Source organism: Phyllobates terribilis, unplaced genomic scaffold (assembly GCF_046119375.1).
Source record: "Phyllobates terribilis strain yellow unplaced genomic scaffold, ASM4611937v1 Scaffold_1__5_contigs__length_1240528914, whole genome shotgun sequence".
Taxonomy (NCBI): Eukaryota; Metazoa; Chordata; class Amphibia; order Anura; family Dendrobatidae; genus Phyllobates; species Phyllobates terribilis.
In genome coordinates, this window is record NW_027362761.1 from 343,317,418 (window position 1) to 343,339,064 (window position 21,647).

The 21,647-nt window shown below is 45.9% G+C and overlaps 1 protein-coding gene across 1 annotated transcript in view; it reads right to left on the reverse strand.

The window, feature by feature from the left end:
• Nucleotides 1–826: 826 nt before the first annotated feature.
• Nucleotides 827–21,647, reverse strand: part of GLT1D1 (glycosyltransferase 1 domain containing 1) — a 205,030-nt gene continuing 184,209 nt past the window's right edge. The window contains exon 12 of the mRNA XM_073676140.1: nucleotides 827–898. Coding sequence (XP_073532241.1) covers nucleotides 842–898 — 57 coding nt within the window. The 3' untranslated portion in view covers nucleotides 827–841. The remainder of the gene's footprint in view (nucleotides 899–21,647) is intronic.

Sequence of the window (21,647 nt, forward strand, 5' to 3'; positions counted from 1 at the left end):
TTTAAAAAGGAAAACGTATCAGACCACCAACTGTCTTTGGTCAATTCATTATGTTTGTTATACTCTTCCCTGAGTTTCCTAATGTCTTCCATTTTAGTCTTTAACCATATGGTAGAGTCGGGATTATTATAGTGACAACAGTCTGGACCTATAACCTGACCCATCCCTCCTTGAGCTGCTGTCAAATAGTCCAGCACTAAAGTATTTTGATTAGTCACTATAATAAGTTGATTCTGCACCGCAACAGTAGTATTAATTACTTCCAATACACTCCAAATCTGGTCATCTAAGTAATCAGTGACTTCCACTAATTTGTCCCACATTTGTGTTACCATAGGGTAGAGGAAGACAGTACTGGCTATCTTATTGGGTATACTCATTTGTACTAAATGAGGTCTTCCTGGTGGGCGTGGGGTGTTGTCCTTAGCACGTTTATAGATGGTATGAAGAGGGATGGCTCTCATATCTACTTTACTATGGGGAATAAGATAAGTGGCTGGAGTTAGCCGGGCCAACGTACAAGTCCCCCCTACTCCGACTGGGAGCCATTTATACGCATTATTCCCACAGACCCAATATGTGGCTGATGGCAGGTCCCATAAAACAGAGTGCTGTAATACTAATTTATGTACCAAATCGATAAAAATGGTGTTATTTGATAACATACACCATGAAGACATTTGTCCCAAGGGGCTACAATATCCAACATCTGGATTGCCACATGTTGGATCACTAGACTTATCTTCAGAAAATTCATGTTTTACTGCTGTTGGGGTTGTCAGGAGCACTTGGTATGGTCCGTCATACAGTGGTTCTAGTCCATGTTTCCGAACAAGCTTCTTCACATACACATAATCTCCAGGCTTGAGGGTATGACAACCTTCTGCATCAGCTGGATCTGGAATAGAAGATGATACTAACGCATGGGTGTTAGTTAAGGCTTTGGCAAGCTGAATCACATATTGCACAACATGATCTGTCTCTTCTGATAATTGTTGTGGGGTAAATCGAGCTATAGCTGGTTGTGACCCAAATAGTATCTCATAGGGTGACAGTTTGTGCTTCCCTATGGGTGTGGTGTATATGTGATATAGTGCAATGGGAAGGAGCTCAGGCCACTGGGCCGTAGTCTCCTGCATCATTTTGGTTAATTGCCTTTTCAGTGTGCCATTCAATCTCTCCACCTTGCCACTTGACTGTGGATGGTAAGGAGTATGTAACGTCACGATCATGGTAAGTATTTCGTGACATACACATGAGGAAAAGGCTGGTCCTTGATCACTTTTGATAATTTCTGGGACTCCATACCGGCAAACAACTTCAGAGACCAACTTCTTGGCGGTAGTCTCACAGGAGAACCTGCAGTCGTAACAAAGCCTCTCCTTGCCCAGATCTCCCCAAAATCATGTGCAATCCCGAAGGCGTATCTCGAGTCAGTAAATATATTCACACGTTTTCCTTTGGCCTGTTTACAAGCAGCAATCAGGGCTTTGAGCTCTGCTTCCTGTGCTGACATACTAGGGGGTAAGGCTGCAGCCTCTACCAATGTATCTTCAGTTGTGACAGCATATCCAGTATGAAACCTGCCAGAGGTGTCAGCATATCTTGATACATCTGTATATAACGTAAGTTCTGGGTCATCCAAGGGTACTTCCCCCACTAGAACAAGTGGAGTTGACTCCGCAGTAATTTGTTCCAGACAGTCATGTGGTGGAGCCTCTTTCCCCTCTCCTTCAGGTGCTGGTAGCAGGGTGACTGGGTTGATGGTGGTGCCCGGCTGTAATTTCACATTTTCTGGCAAAATCAACGAACACAGCAGCCGCATGTGTCTCTGTGTAGACAGATGTTTAGGTTGCTGTGTGGCGTGAACCGCTCGTAGACAGCTGGGGGAGACCCTGGCTACCGGGTCCAGATGCGCTGAGTAATAACCGACTGGGCGCTGCTTTGTACAGTGTCTCTGCGTGAGTATTCCGGCTGCATGCCCTCCTGTCTCAGAGACATACAAATGGAAAGGTTGAGCATAGTCTGGATATCCAAGGGCAGGGGCTGTCATTATCCTTGACTTTAGTTGCTCAAAGGCTTGTTGCAGCAGTTCTTGGTGGTCCTTGTTGTTTACATCAGCCAGAGTGTCTTCTTTTAATGCATCATATAGGGGCTGCATCAGACGTGAAGCGTCTGGGATCCATTGTCTGCAATATGTACATAGTCCGAGGAACTGTTGCAGCTCTAGGTAGATGGCCGTCTTCCTTTCTTCTGTGAGATGTCTGGCACCCTGAGTAAGGCAGTGGCCTAAGAAGACCACTTGACCAAGGCAAAACTGAAGTTCCAAGGCTGAGACTCGACAATTCAGTTTTGCTAAATGCTTGAGGAAGCTAACACTAGCCCTGATGGACATTTGCTCCGTGGGGGCACACAAAAGAAGATCATCCACATATTGTAATAGTACTACCTCAGAGTGGTCCAGCTGCCACGGCAGCAGACAGCTAGACATGTTCTTTGCAAACTGATTAGGGCTATTCTGCGCACCCTGCGGCATCACTGTTCAAGTCAATTGCCTGCCCTGATATGTAAATGCATCTATTAGACACTTAAGGATATATGACCATCTAGAGAATTAGTTTACATCACCATATTTTAGCCCTAATGTCAAAGTGGACATAAATATGTGCTGTTGAGGGTAGTGGATTGATCAGCCAACTTATCCATGAGCCCAGAAGTCAACCCCACTCTCATACGTATTGGCGTCTAATGCTCTGTCACACACTGATCATGATGATCTTCCTCATACACATTCCGGGTGTAGTGTGTATTGCTGCCTGTAATCCGGGTGTGCCAAGATGGCCGCCACAAGAAGGAAGCATACTACAGGAAGGGTGCACCAAGATGGCCGCCACCAAAGGGACATCTGGTCAGAGGCCGGAGGTGATGCAATGGGTGTAGCAACATGGCCGCTGCAGGAAGGGTTTGAACTTTGGGCGGACATAGGTATAACAGATGAGGATGGGGCACTAGGAGTGGCTTGGGTAGTAGCGAGGGGTGGGCCTTCTGGACGGGGTGCGTGACATGCAACACAATAATCTGCTGACAATGGTTTCTGCTGGCCACAATTAGAACATTCCCAACAATTCATTACGCCGCCATTATCGGAGAGCAGTATCTTTGTAATACACATAACATAGCGTCTTTTCCTTATTGTCTGCATTTTCTAAATTCTCTGCTGTTCCGTACCAAGCCAAAGCTATTTGTAACAATCCTTTATCTTCTAACTTGCCCTTTTTCTTCTTCATAATTAACCGGCCCTTATCTGGTAGCTTGCATGTTTTAGTTAACAGTTTAAGTTTTTGTACATAACTTTTCCCTTCTTTCAATAAACCCAGCGCAGCCTTTTTTCACATGAGCTGCATTTTGTAGCACTAAACAGTTACAGTGCTAGATAATTCTCCCTTCTTTAGATAAAAATAATTAAAACAACCCCTGAGGGTTCGGTCGCCACAAGGGGGGATACTGCAGTCTGTCAGCAGGTGTAGTGTCTCCTCACCCAGGTAAGGAAGGTGCACTGGTCAGGACCCTGAATCTACATTCAACACTACACACTCCTGACCTATGGAAGGCAAGTATGCACCATAGTGCTGCCTCAGCAGGATCACGAGTGGGGGGAACCAAAAGTTAGGGGAACCATGTAGTGGGTGAAGGGTAGAACATAGTTTTAGTTTGCACACATAGTTTCATATATAATAGCCAGCCATCTTAAGCACAAGGTTCTTTGATTGTGGTCTTTGCAGCTGACAGTGGCCTTGTGTAGGAGCCTGCAGTGTGCTGAAGATGCATGGTCCTCGTGCTCTGACCTTGACACGAGGAGCGGGTATGAGTTAACGGTGTCTCTATCCCGGTCAAGTTCCCTTGCTTAAGAAGGTCGGGAGCTATAGTGACAGCTCCACAAGCGAAAGGATCCCAGGGAGCACGGACGGAGCGGCGTACGCCACCTGTACTCTCCATTCTGGCCCTGCCAGAGGGACCCCTGCTGCAAGAGGGGTACCGGCCCCCGATATCTGACTTTGCCACTTCACGTCTCTGTCAGAGAAGCCCGGTAGTCTACAGTGGATCCCGTCGGGTGAAGGGCAGAACGGAATTGCCGCCTTACCCTATATCTGTGCATAGTCCAGAGGGAGACCCAGCCTTTGCATGCACACGGACAGGAGAGGCTCAAAGGGGACTGTTAGGAATACTCGGAGGGTCCTGATCAAAGTACCTGAATACCTTGGGTGCGCTGAGCCCTCATCCCTGGTGGCCGCAGTGATCCGTGAGGAGCAGGGAGAAGCCTTGCCGCTGCTTAAAAGAACTGTGAGTAAAGATGTGGAAGACTATCCCTATGGCCTCTGGTTCCTTCATTTCTGCACTGCACCACACAGCACCTGAGTGACCCAGGACTACTCTCCCCATCCTCCTGTCACATCTGCCCTGAGACCCTGCTCCGCCTGTGGGGAGTTATAACATCGCCTGCTGCCACTACATCCAGCCTCAGAGGACTGCTAGCAGCACTGGTGGCACATCACCAGACACCACAGGTGGCGTAGTTGATAAATACCACTCAACCCTGAAAGCCCATTACTTTTAATGTGACGGCTCTGGGCACGGAACGGGTCCAGGCCACGACTGCCTCCCCAACATCTGACCCGGCTCCGAGTACCCCATTTTCCAGGGAGGGTTGTGAGCGTCACAGGTATACGCTTCCTCATTTCGGATGTTTTATGTTCTTCTCCTTATCCTCAGCCTCCACCATCACTAAACCACCAGGGTGACCGTGGTCTGTGTTGCCATTATTGAAAGTTCCTCCGTCCTTATTTTTGTCAGCTTTTGCTTGGAAGGCATAAGTAAAGTCTTGTTAAGCTACTGCGACCTCCACCACTTTTCCGAGGGGCATTCAATCCATCTTGTTAAGCTACTGTGACCTCCACCACTTTTCCAAGGGGCATTAAAAGCGTCTTGTTAAACCACTCTGAACTCCACAGCTCTTCCAAGGGGCATTGAAATGTTGTTTTTAATTAACTCTAACCTCCACGACTCTTTGAACGGGCATTGCATTTCCTCCTAATTTTTGGCAGCTTTTGCTTGGAAGGCATAAGCAAATACTATGGGAGACACACTCCCCAATAATGGGAATAATGTTTGTAATATGCTGTACTGCATCGCTCGTGTAAGGGGCATTGCAAGTTCCTCCGTCCTAATTTTTGGCAGCTTTTGCTTGGAAGGCATAAGCAAAGACTATGGGAGACACACTCCCCAATAATGGGAATAATGTTTGGAATATGCTGTACAGCATGGCTCTTGTAAGGGGCATTGCAAGCTCCTCCGTCCTAATTTTTGGCAGCTTTTGCTTGGAAGACATAAGCAAAGACTATGGGAGACACACTCCCCAATAAGGGGAATAATGTTTGTAATATGCTGTACTGCATGGCTCTTGTAAGGGGCATTGCAAGTTCCTTCATCCTAATTTTTGGCAGCTTTTGCTTGGAAGGCATAAGCAAATACTATGGGAGACCCACTCCCCAATAATGGGAATAATGTTTGGAATATGCTGTACTGTATGGCTCTTGGAAGGAGCATTAAAAGCATCTTGTTAAGCTACTGCGACCTCCACCACTTTTCCGAGGGGCATTAAAACCATTTTGTTAAGCTACTGTGACCTCCACGTCTCTTCCAAGGGGCATTCAAACCATCTTGTTAAGCTATTGGGACCTCCGCGTCTTTTCCGAGGGGCATTAAAACCATCTTGTTAAGCTACTGTGACCTCCACGTCTCTTCAAAGGGGCATTAAAAGCGTCTTCTTAAGCCACTCTGAACTCCCTCCCTTCCAAGGGGCATTGAAATGTTGTTTTTAATTACCTCTAACCTCCACGACTCTTCCAACGGCATTGCATTTCCTCCTAATTTTAGTCAGCTTTTGCTTTTCAATGCAAAGGCAAAAACTAAGGGAGACCCACTCCCCAATAATGGGTAGAAGGTTTTTAGTATGCTGTAATCCACATCTGTTTCAAGGGGCATTGCAGTTCCTCATAATTTTTGGAAAGCCTTCCATTCACTGCTTAGGCCAACAGTGTACAGGAGACCCAGTTGCTATAAATGGAAAAAACGGTTTAGTTAAGGCCCTCTGACCTCCATGTCATTTCCAAGGGGCATTGGACTGCCTCAAAATTTTTGGTAGGCATTGCACTCACTGTATGCCCTATAACTGTGTAGCCGAACCGCTCCTTTTGTTACAGAAACATATCCTACAAGACATATGTGGTCGACTGGCCTGATATTGATGTGAATAGTCCCTGCTCCTCCTGCTCTTTCTCCTTTGCCACTACCTCATCCATCATTTATCACCTGAAACTTTGTTTTAACGGGAGTCATAGAACTGGGATAGTAGCAGGAAAATATCCAGAAATCCTCGGAGGAGGTAGGATATGCGCCAAAGCGCTGACCACCTCAGGCCTAGCCGCTACTACATACATGCGCTTGCATTCCAAGAAAACAAAGCAGATGCTAACTTGTATCATCATCATCATGGTCCTCACCATGGCACTTTCAACTCCCCTGATGGAGAGTCTGGTTCTCTGGTGGGCTCGTCCAATGCTGCCCTAAAGCAGGCCGGGCTTAGAAAAGTGTGGGGGAAGATGTTCCTAGGAGAAATAGGGGCGGCTGGAGACCGTTTATGGACACCCGGCTGCCCCCAGGCGGCTGGGGACCGTGTGTGGACACCCGGCCACGGGGCGGCTGGGGACCGAGTATGGACACCCGGCCGCCGGGCGGCTGGGGACTGAGTATGGATTCCAGGCCGCCAACGCAGCCATGACGTGGTGGCCAGATTCCGCCTCCACATGCCTAAAAGGCCCAATTTCAAGTGCAAGCAAGCAGTATGGTATTGCAGCCTGGGGGTGGGTGGGTGGTTGGCTGCACATTTGCGCTTGCATTGCAAGGAATGGGGGTGGTACAATTGAACACTGCCCTGGGACAAGAACTTTCACGGGGATAGTTGCAAGTCTGCATCTTCTGATGCGGCAAGGATGACTTCTGATGGGCACACTTTTAGGCAGTGACCTGGGAGTCAGAGATGCTTCCAGGGGTCTTCCCCATGCTGTTCCCATGTCTTTTCAGCACTGTATGCATGTGTCACACAGCACATGGCCAGATAAGGTTGTAAAATGTTAAAATGACATTTCCCGGTGAATGCATTTGTTACGGTTGAAAGCAATACAAAAGTGCAAAAATGCATAAAAAAATGCTACTTGTGAACATAGAAGCCCCCTGACGAAGGGACATCCGAAACGCGCGTCGGGGCTCCTGCTCCACGTGTGTAGCTTGCCCTCTGCCCCTGTGCCCTGACTGCCTGCTTATAGATCTCCCTTCTTCATTTTCCATTGGTATGTATAGCGGGACCTCTATGGCTTTATATGTGATTGCTACATGAATACCATTGTTATGTCTAAGGGCTCATTATGACTTTCTGATAGATATCTATTGATTGTACCTTTGAATATGGGGCTACGGTAGTGACTATTTATTTTGCAATTTTGCAACTATACTATGATATACTTAACACGTGGATTTTGGTTTTTGTCCATGGTATCTGTATTCTACCCCTTTATGCTATTATGTGTTAAATAAACTTTTGATATATTTATATATTTATGGCTTTTTGATCGTTTATTTCTCTCCTTGTTTCTAACATATGTTTTGCTTACGATTTAGCCTATTATATGTCCACATCCTAGTAGTCCTGGATATGCAAATACTTATTGAGCATAATATTGATGACTCCCGTATGGGATATAGACTACTGCTGCGTCCATGAACTGTATGTATTACTTGTGAACATAGCCCAAGGTGTGGAGGAGTATTTTTTTTTTTGTTATTTATTTTACCTTATACACAAGTCTTTATCCTGGAAAGGAACTTCCTTAACATATTTCACAGGAAAGCAGTTTCAGTTTCGTTTTTGAACGTTTTATTGAGAGCCCTTAAAAGTGGCTTAATACCTCTGACCACGTTGTTGACAGCAGTGACCTGGGGGTCAGAAATGCTTCCTGGGGCGATCCTCATGCTGTCCCCATGTCATTTGAGCACTGTCAGTATCGTTTTGGGCACTTGTTAGGCTTTTAAAAGACTGCCGGGGGTGCCGCCGCAAAAATGCTCGGGTCTCCCATAGACTAACATTGGGCTCGTTGCGCGGGTCGAGCATCCGAGTATCACGGCGAGCTCGGCCCGAGCTTCGAGCACCCGAGCATTTTAGTGCTTGCTCAACGCTAGTGACTACCTCTTGAAGCTCATCAAGAGAATGCCAAGAGTGTGCAAAGCAGTCATCAAAGCAAAAGGTGGCTACTTTGAAGAACCTACAATATAAGACATATTTTCAGTTGTTTCACACTTTTTTGTTAAGTATATAATTCTACATGTGTTAATTCATAGTTTTGATGCCTTCAGTGTGAATGTACAATTTTCATAGTGATGATAATACAGAAAAATCTTTAAATTAGAAGGTGTGTCCAAACTTTTGGTCTGTACTGTACATATAGGGTACACTAAATACTATATTAGGGTTTATTTCTTTGATGTTGAGCCTCAGTTTTTGCTATTACAATATTCTAATAAGAGATTTATGTTGTGTTGCCTCCACAGATCTGATTTCACCACCTACACATGATCCGGACAGTTCCACCTGGTAAGACACTCGTCTCCTCCATTACTAGATACCTGATGGGGATTAATGACCAATAGTGTCTCATATTCTGTTACATTTATTTCACAGCTCCGATGACATCATTTTGATATCTAATGATGACTATTCCAATAGAGCAGGAACTTCCACATCTAATAGTAAGTTATCATTTCTAGATACAATCCAGGGTTATGTTATAGTGGAAAGAACATTGAATTTTCTGCATTGTCACAGATCAGTTTCCAAATTTAATGATTAAAAACAAAATATAGATGGGTCTGTGCATTTTTAAATTAAAGATACATTAAAAGGTAATCCTATTTTAGACATGCTTTATTGGTGTGGGTCCATGTCTAGGACACTTCCATATTGGAGAACAACATTTCTTTTCAGCATTTGGTCAGAAATATTCCTGCAGCCGCTCTAAATTCAGGCAGAAATGAGATTTGGGGATTTCTTCTCATGGTGGCCACAGTGCAGGTTACTGTATCTGGATATGACCTTTTGCTCCATGTACATATCGGGATACACTGGATACTTTAGTAGGATTTCTTTGATAATGAGCATCAGTTGTTGCTCTTACAATATTCTAATAAGAGAATTATGTTATGTTGCCCCAACAGATCTGATTTTACCAACTTCAGATCATGATCCGGACAGTTCCACCTAGTAAGACACACGTCTACTCCATTACTAGATACCTGATGGGGAATAATGACCAATGGTGACTCATATTCTGTTAAATTTATGTCACAGTTCCGATGATGACATCATTATTGATGATGATGATTCCAGTACTGATGGACTTTCCACATATAACAGTAAGTTATCACTTCTAGATACAGTCCAGGATTATGTTGTTGTAGAAAGAACAATGAGTTTTCTGTACTGTCACAGGTCCTTTTCCAAATCTGACAATTAAACACAAATTATAGATGGGTCTGTGCCTTTAAACCCTTAGGGACAGGTCAATTTTTAGTTTTCATGCTTTTTGTTTTTTCCTCTTTCTTCCTTGTGACTAGTGTTGAGCATTCCGATACTGAAATATCGGGTATCGGCCGATATTCGCAGTATCGGAATTCCGATACTTTTACAATATCATATACCGGAATCGGAAGTTCCCATAATGCAATGAGCCAGTTTCATTTTATTCAGCAAATGAGGATCCTAAGAAGTGTGGGCACATCCTGTTAGGCATGTAGGCATCTTAACTAATGGCATGGCTGTGATTGGCTGCTGAAATGATGTCATGATGCACTATAAAAGCCGCCGCCGCCATTTTGAGCTCACTCTGCTGTGAATTCAGTTAGCGATAGGACGCTGTTGTTCTGAGGGACAGTTTTAGCTACCTATTTGGTCTATTCTGCTTTACCCAAGCTACTTTATAAATCGCTGTGCCTTGCAGTGCTAGTGCACAGTTCTCTGTGCTGTTCACCGCTTTCTGCAAGGTCTGTGTGTGTGAGTGCAGCTCACCCTGTAGTGTGTGCTTCAGCCACGTCTGGTTGTAGTGCACTCAGTGTGTGTCACTGCCTCATACATTGTCCTTTTTTGCTAATTCATAATTTTTCCTGTTATCTCCTATTAGTGTGGTGGTTCCATCCGTATTCAGCTAAATTGGTTCCAAACACACTATATAGGAGTAGATAGAGAATTTTTTTTGTCTTGCAGAGCTAGTGCACAATGCTCTGCATCTGCACTGTTCACCGCTGTCTGCAAGGTCTGTGTGTGTGAGTGCAACTCATGCTGTAGTGTGTGCTTCAGCCACGTCTGGTTGTAGTGCACTCAGTGTGTGTCACTGCCTCATATATTGTCCTTTTTTGCTAATTCATAATTTTTCCTGATATCTCCTATTAGTGTGGTAGTTCCATCCATATTCAGCTAAATTGGTTCCAAACACACTATATAGGAGTAGTTAGAGGAGCCTTTCTGCAGCATTGTGCCCTGCAGCCCCAGCCAGATTAGTATTAGCCTATTTTTTGTAGCCTCATCTATTGCATTGTAGGTTACCTTCCTACATTGTAATAGCTACAAAAAGTTTGTGATACTATCGATATTACATCCTTGGGCACATCCAGTGTTTTTTTGTGACAAAAAAAACCTAAATAAAGTTCACCAAACACTCCACTTTACAGTTGTGTAGGCCACATTAGCTCATATTAAAGTCTAGTCCACACTTTATAAAATTAGTGTTTCTTATACCTGTTAACAGCTGTTCAGGAATAAGCACACTAAGCCCTTAGTACTTTTCTGCCTATCTTTATCAGTCTACCAAGATGAAGAAGGCAAGGAGTAAGGCATGTGGTCGTGGTCGTGGTCGTGGGCGTGGAGTTTCTGCAGGGAGAGGACGTGAGGATTCTATGCCTGCAGGGAGAGGCCGTGGGGATTCTGTGCCTGTTGCGGGCACCAGTGACTCCGCATCCCCCAGTTTTACCAGGGAACAGTCCTTTATGCGCAGCTTTGTAGGAGCTAGCCGTACCCCACTGCTGCGGGAGGACCAAATTGAAGCCGTTGTCGGATGGATGGTAGATAACGCATAGACTTCAATTAGTTCCAGATCCTCTCAGGTCCTGAGCACTGAAGAGCACCCATCTGTCTCTTCACCACCTGCCAAATTGGCCAGGCAGTCAGAGAGCCCTGGACAGGAGCCATCTCTACTTCTGTTATCTGAATCTCTTGGCTTGGAAAGAGGGGGCCAGCCAAGCAGAATTCGAGAATTTGAAGAAGAGGTAGTATGCAGTGATGCGCAACCGTTTTGTCTCTCTGAATCTGAAGAGGCGGGTGGGCCAGTGCCTATGGTCAGCAGCACACCTCAGTACGCATCTGATGATGAGACTCAGGTGCCACTTTCTGGTGCGTACTGTGCTGTCGAGACTACCCAGGAGAAGCAGTTGTTTGAAGAGGGTGGTGTAGATGATGAGGTCCTTGACCCATCATGGCGTGAGGGACAGGAAGGTGGTGGGAGCAGCTCTGAGGAAGAGATTCCCCGAACGGCCCAAAAAGGAGGGAGAGGGAGGGGGCAGACTTGGTTGCCTGTAGCCTCCACTTCGGCACCCATTAGGAGCATGGCTTTTCCAAAATCCAAAGCGGGCGCTCCCAAGACTTGCAGTGCCTGGTCCTTTTTTGACACAGTTGCAGATGACATTTGCTTTGTCAAATGCAAGCTGTGTAATCAGAAGGTGAAAAGAGGGAAAAGTGTCAGCAACCTCAATACCACAAATATGTGGAAACATGTGCGGACCAAGCACGTGGTGGAGTTACAAAAACACACTGAAGACCTAGGCCAACCTACAGCGCCACCTACCACCTGTTCAGCTCGTGTTGTAGCCTCTTCCTCCAGCTCACACACAGCTGGTTCGGCTTCCTCACAGGATCGCCATGGAAGAATCTCTGGCACTGTTGTAGAGACACAGTGTAATTCCACCCACAGCACCACTTTCCCAGTCATCCTCACACTCCCAGGCCAGTCTACAGCCATCATTAGCACAGGCATGGGAGAAAAGGCGCCCATACTCAGCAAACCACCCCCGAGCACAGGCTCTGAATGCTGGCATTGCTAAACTACTGGCCCTTGAAATGCTATCATTCAGGCTGGTGGAGACTGACACCATCCGTAACTTTATGGCATTGGCAGTCCCACAATACAACGTGCCCAGCCGCTTTTATTTCAGCAAGCAAGCCGTCCCTGCCCTGCAACAGCATGTGGAGGGAAAAATTAAACATGCGCTACAAAACGCCATCAGTAGCAAGGTCCACCTGACCACCGATGCGTGGACCAGTAAGCATGGACAGGGACGATACCTTTCCCTCACTGCCCATTGGGTAAATGTTGTGGAGCCGGGTACAGATCTTGAGAGTGGCGCTGTACGTGTTCTGCCAACTCCAAGGATTGCAGGAATCCAGTCTGTACACATTGACTCCTCCTCATATTCCAGTTCCTCTGAATCAGCGCTGCAGGAGCCGTCACGGTCTACCTCCACATCAACCCGTGAACGGTTACCTGTTATGATGACCGATATGAGCACAGCCGTGGCCAAACGTCAACAGGCCATATTAAAATGAATTTCTTTGGGGAATCGAAGCCACACAGCGCAGGAGCTCTGGAATGCCATCAAGCAGCAGAGTGATGTGTGGTTTGTGCCAGCGAATCTGCAGCCAGGCATGGTAGTGTGTGACAATGGCCGAAATCTGGTGGCAGCTCTGGGCCTAGGCAACCTCACTCACATCCCATGTCTGGCACATGTGCTCAACTTGGTCGTGCAGAGTTTTTTTAGGGACTATCCGGATCTTGATGCATTGCTTCACAAGGTCCGCATAGAGTGCGCTCACTTGCGGCGTTCCAGCAACGCAAGATCGTGCATTGCAGCTCTGCAGCGCCGATTACGCCTTCCGGAACATCGCATCATATGTGACCTACCCACCAGGTTGAATTCAACGTTACATATGTTGGAGAGGTTGTGTGAGCAGCAGGCAGCAGTAATGGAGTGCCAGCTGCAGCAGGCGCAAACAAGTCGCAGTGCGCGCCATTCACACTTCACTACCACTGAGTGGGCCTCTATGAAGGACATTTGCCAAGTTTTGCGTGCCTTCGATTATTCCACGTGGATGGCGAGTGCAGATGATGCACTAGTCAGCATGACTATCCCCCTTATCTGCCTGCTTGAAAAAACACTGCAAGCACTAAGGGACGAGGTTTTGGAAGAGGTGGAGGATGAGGAGTCACAAATGCCATCTGCTTCTCTACAGTGTGCGCAACGTGGTTCCTCACAAAGGCCTAGGCAGGGAACACTTTGTGAGGAGGAGGAAGACATCTGTCCAGAGGAGGGAGGTACACAATGCTCTAGTAGTCAGTATCTAGAGCGAGGGTGGGTTGATGCAGAGCAGGCAGAGATCACGCCTCAAGCAGGGGACAGCGTTTCTTGGCCAGTTGGCAATCTGCAGCACATGGTTGATTTCATGCTGCAGTGCCTGAGAAACGACCACCGCATCGCCCACATTCTCAACATGGCTGATTATTGGGTGTCCACCCTCCTAGATCCTCGCTACCGGGACAACTTACAAAGCCTCATAACACCGTTGAACCGGGAGCGTAAAATGCGGGAGTACCAAGACGCACTGGTGCATTCCATCATGTTCTCCATTCCAACCGAGAGCAGTGCTGCTAGTGCTTTACAAAGCAGCTCAGTGCGTCGAGGCAGTGGAGGAAGCTCTGCACAAAGAGGGAGCAGAAGCAGCGCCTCAGCACAAGGCAAGACCAGTATGGCCCAAATGTGGCAAAGTTTTGTGTCCCCGCCGCCACAAATGTCTACACCATCACAGACGGCTCCAGTCAGCAGGAGGCAACGTTTCCGTCAGATGGTGACAGACTACATGTCTTGCCCTCTCAGTGTACTCCCAGACGGCTCTTCTCCCTTCAAGTTTTGGGTCTGTAAGCTGGATACATGGCCAGAGCTTAGCCAGTATGCATTGGAGGTGCTAGCTTGCCCTGCTGCTAGTACACCACCTGCGGCACTAAAGATAATACACTAACAGATCGTCGCATGCGACTATCCTCCGATAACGTTGACTGGCTTACTTTGCTCAAAATGAACAAGGCCTGGATCTCGCATGAATTTGCCAGTCCTCTTCCAGAATAAATAATTGGTTGGCAACAGTATCCAGGTCTCCTGTTGTGTTCATGTTTCTACCACCTGAACTGTAATCCCTGAGCGCCAACACCGCCAGTTGCTGCTCAGAAGTGCTGTCTGCTCAGTCAACACTTGCTGCCGTGTTATTGGGGTTCAGTAATGTCAGCTGTTCCCCTGCTGTGCGGACGGCAATTTCTCCTGCTCTGTCCACATTCACACTACTACAGATTTTAAAGTTGCTCCAATTACACCTCTGGCTCCTCTGTTTTCAGTATTATCCCTGAGCTCCAACACCGCCAGTTGGCGCTCAGAAGTGCTGTCTGCACAGTCAACACTTGCTGCCGTGTTATTGGGGTTCAGTAACGTCAGCTGTTCCCCTGCTGTGCGGACGGCAATTTCTCCTGCTCTGTCCACATTCACACTACTACACATTTTAAAGTTGCTACAATTACACCTCTGGCTCCTCTGTTTTCAGTATTATCCCTGAGCTCCAACACCACCAGTTGGCGCTCGGAAGTGCTGTCTGCACAGTCAACACTTGCTGCCGTGTTATTGGGGTTCAGTAACGTCAGCTGTTCCCCTGCTGTGTGTCCGGCAAATTCTCCTGCTTTGTTCACATCCACTGTACTACTAATTTAAAACTTGCTCCAATTACACCTCTGGGGCTCCTCTGTTTTTAGTATTTACCCTGTGCTCCAATACCGCTAGTTGCTGCTCAGAAGTGCCGTCTGCACAGTCAACGCTTGCTCCAGTGTTATTGGGGTTCAGTAACGTCAGCTGATCCCCAGCTGTGTGTCCGGCAAATTCTCCTGCTTTGTCCACATCCACTGTACTACTGATTTAAAACTTGCTCCAATTACACCTCTGGCTCCTCTGTTTTTAGTATTTACCCTGGGCTCCAATACCGCTAGTTGCTGCTCAGAAGTGCCATCTGCACAGTCAACGCTTGCTCCAGTGTTATTGGGGTTCAATAACGTCAGCTGATCCCCAGCTGTGTGTCCGGCAAATTCTCCTGCTTTGTCCACATCCACTGTACTACTGATTTAAAACTTGCTCCAATTACACCTCTGGCTCCTCTATTTTAAGTATTTACCCTGGGCTCCAATACCGCTAGTTGCTGCTCAGAAGTGCCGTCTGCACAGTCAACGCTTGCTCCAGTGTTATTGGGGTTCAGTAACGTCAGCTGATCCCCAGCTGTGTGTCCGGCAAATTCTCCTGCTTTGTTCACATCCACTGTACTACTGATTTAAAACTTGCTCCAATTACACCTCTGGCTCCTCTGTTTTTAGTATTTACCCTGGGCTCCAATACCACTAGTTGCTGCTCAGAAGTGCCGTCTGCACAGTCAACGCTTGCTCCAGTGTTATTGGGGTTCAGTAACGTCAGCTGATCCCCAGCTGTGTGTCCGGCAAATTCTCCTGCTCTGTCCACATTCACACTATTAAAGATTTTAAAGTTACTCCAATTACGCCTCTGGCTCCACTCAGTTTTTAGTATTTACCCTGGGTTCCAGCACTGCCAGCTGTTTCCCAGCAGTGTTTTTGGCACGGGTACTCCCTCCTGCCCAGCCTGGTTCCAGCACGTCAGCTGTTTCCGGGTAGTGTCAACGTCACTTTGCCTCCAATGCGTTGTCCTGTTGTGTTGCGGTCGGGTTAGCCGACTCTATGGTGCCTGCAGTTTAGGTGACTCCCATGTGGGCTACGGGATCTGGCAATGAAGGCTGGTTCCATAGTGCCAATAAGACAAGCACCCCCTGTAGGACTGTGGGTTTCGGTAACTGCGGCCGGCTCGAGGCCTTGCAACATTTTTTTACATGGGTACCTTCTGCTACCCATCCGGGTTCCAGTACCGTCAGCTGGTTCTCGGCAGTGCCTTTGGCTTAGGTGCCTCCTTCTCGGTATCCAAGTTCCACCAACGTCTGCTGGTCCTTGGTAGTGCTTTCTGGCACAGGTACCTCCTGCTTAGTAACCGAGTTCCAGTACCGTCAGCTGGTCCTCGGTAGTTCCATTGGCTCTTGTCCCTTCTGCTACCCATCGGGGTTCCAGTACCGTCAGCTGGTCCTCGGTAATTCCATTTGCTCTTGTACCTTCTGCCACCCATCCAGGTTCCAGTACCGTCAGCTGGTTCTCGGCAGTGTCTTTGGCTTAGGTGCCTCCTTCTCGGTATCCAAGTTCCACCAACGTCTGCTGGTCCTTGGTAGTGCTTTCTGGCACAGGTACCTCCTGCTTAGTAACCGAGTTCCAGTACCGTCAGCTGGTCCTCGGTAATTCCATTGGCTCTTGTACCTTCTGCTACCCATCCGGGTTCCAGTACCATCAGCTGGTCCTCGGTAATTCCATTTGCTCTTGTACTTTCTGCTACCCATCCGGGTTCCAGTACCATCAGCTGGTTCTCGGCAGTGTCTTTGGCATGGGTACTCCCTCCTGCCCAGCCTGGTTCCAGCACGCCAGCTGTTTCCGGGTAGTGTCAACGTCACTTTGCCTCCAATGCGTTGTCCTGTCGTGTTGCGGTCCGGTTAGCCGACTCTATGGTGCCTGCAGTTTAGGTGACTCCTATGTGGGCTGCGGGATCTGGCAATGAAGGCTGGTTCCATAGTGCCAATAAGACAAGCACCCCCTGTAGGACTGTGGGTTTCGGTAACTGCGGCCGGCTCATGGCCTTGCAACTTTTTTTTACATGGGTACCTTCTGCTACCCATCCGGGTTCCAGTACCGTCAGCTGGTTCTCGGCAGTGCCTTTGGCTTAGGTGCCTCATTCTCGGTATCCAAGTTCCACCAACGTCTGCTGGTCCTTGGTAGTGCTTTCTGGCACAGGTACCTCCTGCTTAGTAACCGAGTTCCAGTACCGTCAGCTGGTCCTCGGTAGTTCCATTGGCTCTTGTACCTTCTGCTACCCATCCGGGTTCCAGTACCATCAGCTGGTTCTCGGCAGTTCCTCAGCCTTCTTGTACCTTCTGCTACATTTCCAAGTTCAAGCTTTTTGAAATGGTTCTTGGTAATCACTCTGGATCTCCCTGACGAGGACTTTGAAGACCACCCCGAAGAAGACGAGGACCCCGAAGACGAGGACCCTGAAGACGAGGACCCTGAAGACCAACCCGAAGAAGACGAGGACCCCGAAGACGACGACCCTGAAGACGAGGACCCTGAAGACCACCCCGAAGAAGACGAGGACTCCGAAGACGACGACCCTGAAGACGACGACCCTGAAGACCACCCCGAAGAAGACCAAGAAGATGACCCTGAAGAAGCTGACCAAGAGGAAAAAGAAGAAGAAGACAACCACCAAGATACAGAAGAACAAGAGACAGAAAACCAAGCAGCAGAAGTACAAGAAGCTGCAGAACAAAAAGCGGAAGAACATTAAGCATAAGACTAAAAATCAGAGCAAAAGATAATATCTAAATTATAAGCAGAAGATGACTAAGCAGTGTATGGGGGTGAGTCCATTCCTCCTCGTGGTGCCCCTGGAAAAGACCTGCTGCTGCAGGCCAAACTGAACGCGGACAAATCCTGTTGTAAATCTTTTGTGACGGGCAGAACGAAAGGTGTAATGTTCAAACTTTTATAGATAACAACTACAGGAATGCCTGTCACAAATAAGAATATGATGAAGAAGAAGAATATGAAGAAGATGAAGAAGTAGAATATGAAGAAGAATAATAGTTGAATAAGAAGAATATGAAGAATGTAAAAAAAAAGAATAATACGAAGAAGGTGAAGAAGAAGAAGATGAAGAAGGTGAAGAAGAAGTTGATGAAAAAGATGCTGATGCTGAGGATGATGAAGGAGAAAGTGTGGGAGAAGTAAAAAAGAAGGTGAAGAGCATGGAAGTAGTGAAACATAAATATCTGCCAAAATATAAAAAAACTTAACATAGTCAATATTTCCGTAACTCAGAACGTCTTAAAAAAAATATTAATTCCTGCTATTCCATTTGATTGGGCTAAACTTCTATGCCTTTATTGTCTCCCCCACCTCCCCCAATACATTCTACATTATTCTTAGTTGTCTTCATGTAGAATTAACCTACAAGGAAAGAAAGGGTTTATTTTTATTCCGATATTTCTGATATTTTGACTTGCATTGGTTTCCGGTATCGGAATCGGCGATATCCGATACTTTTTGGGTATCGGTCCGATCCAATCCGATCCGATATTTCCCGATATCGGAAGGTATCGCTCAACACTACTTGTGACATAACTTTTTATACAACACCCACATTGCCGTATGAGGGCTTGTTTTTAGTGCAATGAGATGTTCGTTTTCATATCTAGTAAAAAAGTCCTATATTCTCAGCTTCCATTAATTTCCCGACAGGCATTGACAGAATGGGTGAGATTCTCGAGGGTCCACCCTCCGGCCATTAAGGACATGTTCACTTCTGATCTTGTACTACACACATACATCATCAATAAGGATAGATTACCTAAGCAACAATGGGGTAGACGTCTAAGAAAACGCATGGCTTCTGTTGAGGTTGAACCCCATTATAATTTCAGAATCTGGTCCCAGTGGAGGATCCTGGGGATCTCTGGTGGTCTGGTCAGCTACGTGTCCTGCTCTGGTCTGATCCCATATTCATAGTCTCATTAGCTCTCTACACTGCATATTTATAGATCCCTTCCTAGTATGGACCTGCATACTGACATGTCTGGTTTGAGCCTTATATAAAGCATTTTCACTCTTCCATATTTCTGTACAGATAATTTACTATCTGATAATGAGGAGAGCTCCACTACAGGGGAGAGGTGAGTTATGGTGGACACATCTATCTCTATATAAAACCATGACCTCAGTAATAAATGTCTCCTGTGGATTTATATGTTTCCTAATCTTCCCCAGAACACAACTATGTAACATCTCCGGCTATATCCTGGAAGATATTATTTCTCCAACTTCCATCTACGTTTCCCACTTCCAGGTAACAAAGAAGGAGCTGGCGGAGCTACTGTACCAACTATACAACTGCACAGTCTTCGAGAATAAGGTATCTTATTATCTGTATCTGGGAAATACATGACTTACCTATTAGTTCCACCTTCAATCAGTCATTTCTATCGCTCTAACTTTCTGTAGAGCCTCCTAACCCCTTTGTCACGGTTCTGACATTTAGTTATTGAATATCTCAAGTAAAACTCCCTTACTTTGAAAAATGCTGTCACCCTCTTCTGATCTGTGATGAGGAGAGAGACCTTACATGATCCACCATGCAGACACAAACAGATTAGAAACTTTTGGCTTGAAGTTCACAGGATTTTTACATTTATATGTAAAAACCATTTTGTTGACATCTAGACAATTTTGAAAAAGTTTATTTTTATTTTTGTTCTCACTTCTTGGACTTCTCCGTAGTCCCCATGCTCCAAACAAGGAGACCAATGCTGTAAATCACACATCAGAGTTTTGTACTTTGTTAGATTGAGGTCAAAGAGTTTAGAAATTTAATGGAATTTGTTTCCTTTATTTTAGCTCCCTGAGAAAATGGACATTGTGTGGAATAAGAGGCTGACAACAACATCCGGTCAATGCCGTCAGATGGAAGAGAACAACCACCGTGTCTCAGTTATTGAGCTTTCTGATAAAGTCTGTGATTCTGCCGGTAGGTTTCACATCACGTCCTTCCTGCAGCCTTATAAGAAAACTGCCGCTTGGGATGTAATACATCTTATATACTCATCGTACATACTGTCATAAGAAGAACTAAGTACACCCTCCTTGTATTCTAATGTTTTACATATCAAGACAAAATAAAAAAAATCATCAGGTCCTTAGAAGGTCATAAAAGTAGGGAAATACAATCTCAGAAAACAACATGATAAATTATACCGCATCATTATATAACAAAAATTGGGCAGAAATACAAAAATAGTGTGTGAAAAATTGAGTACACCCTTGCTGCTACTTCAAGTTATTGCTGCTAAAGATAATTCTAAAAGCTAGTGATTCATGGGGTGTACTTGCTCTGCATTTTGAAGTAGTTTTTGGTATAAATAATATAATAATGGCACGGTGTGACTTGTCATTTGTGTTGTTCATCTCAGGATGTATTTACCTAGTTTGAAGACCTTTTATGGAAAGGATATTTTATATTATGTCCTGATATGTAAAAGCAAAGAGTTCAAGCAGAGTGTACTTAGATTTTCTCATGTTTGTATGAACTCTTATTTTAGAGCGACTACGATCCACACTTGTGCATGAGATGTGTCATGCTGCCTGCTGGATAATCGACGGTGAAGCCATAGACAACCATGGCCTGTTATGGCAGGCTTACACCAGAAGGGTAAATGATATCCATCCTGAGCTGCCAGAAGTGACGAAGCATCACAGTTATACCATCCACTATAAGTACAGCTACCAGTGCTCCCTGTGTGATAGCAAGTAAGTACATTTCATGATTCATCGCGTCATGAAACACAATCACTGTGGAGAGACATCAGTGCGGTTCTGTTGGCATAAGGCTTTTATACTTTACTACTAACAGAGCGGACTGATGTCTGGGGGCTGTAGGGTTAGGATGCTACATATTATATTTTCTGTGCTGGGGCCAGTTCTTAATATATTGGTTTTAATTTGTTCTTTTAAACATAACCCATGGTATTAACCAACATTCATTCCAGTCTGGTAACCAATATTCCTCCTATCTTTGTAGATTCGGCTGTTTTCGACAGATCGCTCAGAGTAAGTCGTATTGCCGCCGCTGTGGAGGCCGATTACGTCTACTGTCCACATGCTAAACATGTAACTAATCTTCAGAATATTTAGTCTCTAATTTTGTTTCTTTAGAATTTAAAGTTCTGATACTTTTATATATTTTTCCTGAGTAGCGACTCAATGAAGGTCTGTATTCATCACCAGCATCAGCAATTACCAGCAAACATTCAGAATCCATCCTCATAGGTTACCAGATGAATACTGGATACATTTTCCATGACTTGCTGGATATGGAATGATTGACAGTGCCTATCATATCTACATTGCTTTGTTGGATGTAATTATTTTTCTTTACATTTCCAGGTTCATTATATGAACAATAAGGGCATGTGCACACGATGCAGAAATGAAGCAGAAAATTTCTGCATCATTTCTGCATCTCCCTGGCAGAAAAAACGCATGCAGATTGTGCATGCGTTTTTCCTGCAGAATACATGCGGATCCACATGCGGATTCACATGCGTTTCCGCATGCAGATTGACAAGCGCTTTCCAGGCGATTTTAGCATCACCTGGAAAGTGCTTGACAACTAGGTCACACTATATAAATCCATGCAAACAGCATGGATTTATATAGTGTGACCCGAGAGAGTGTATATACTTAGCTCCG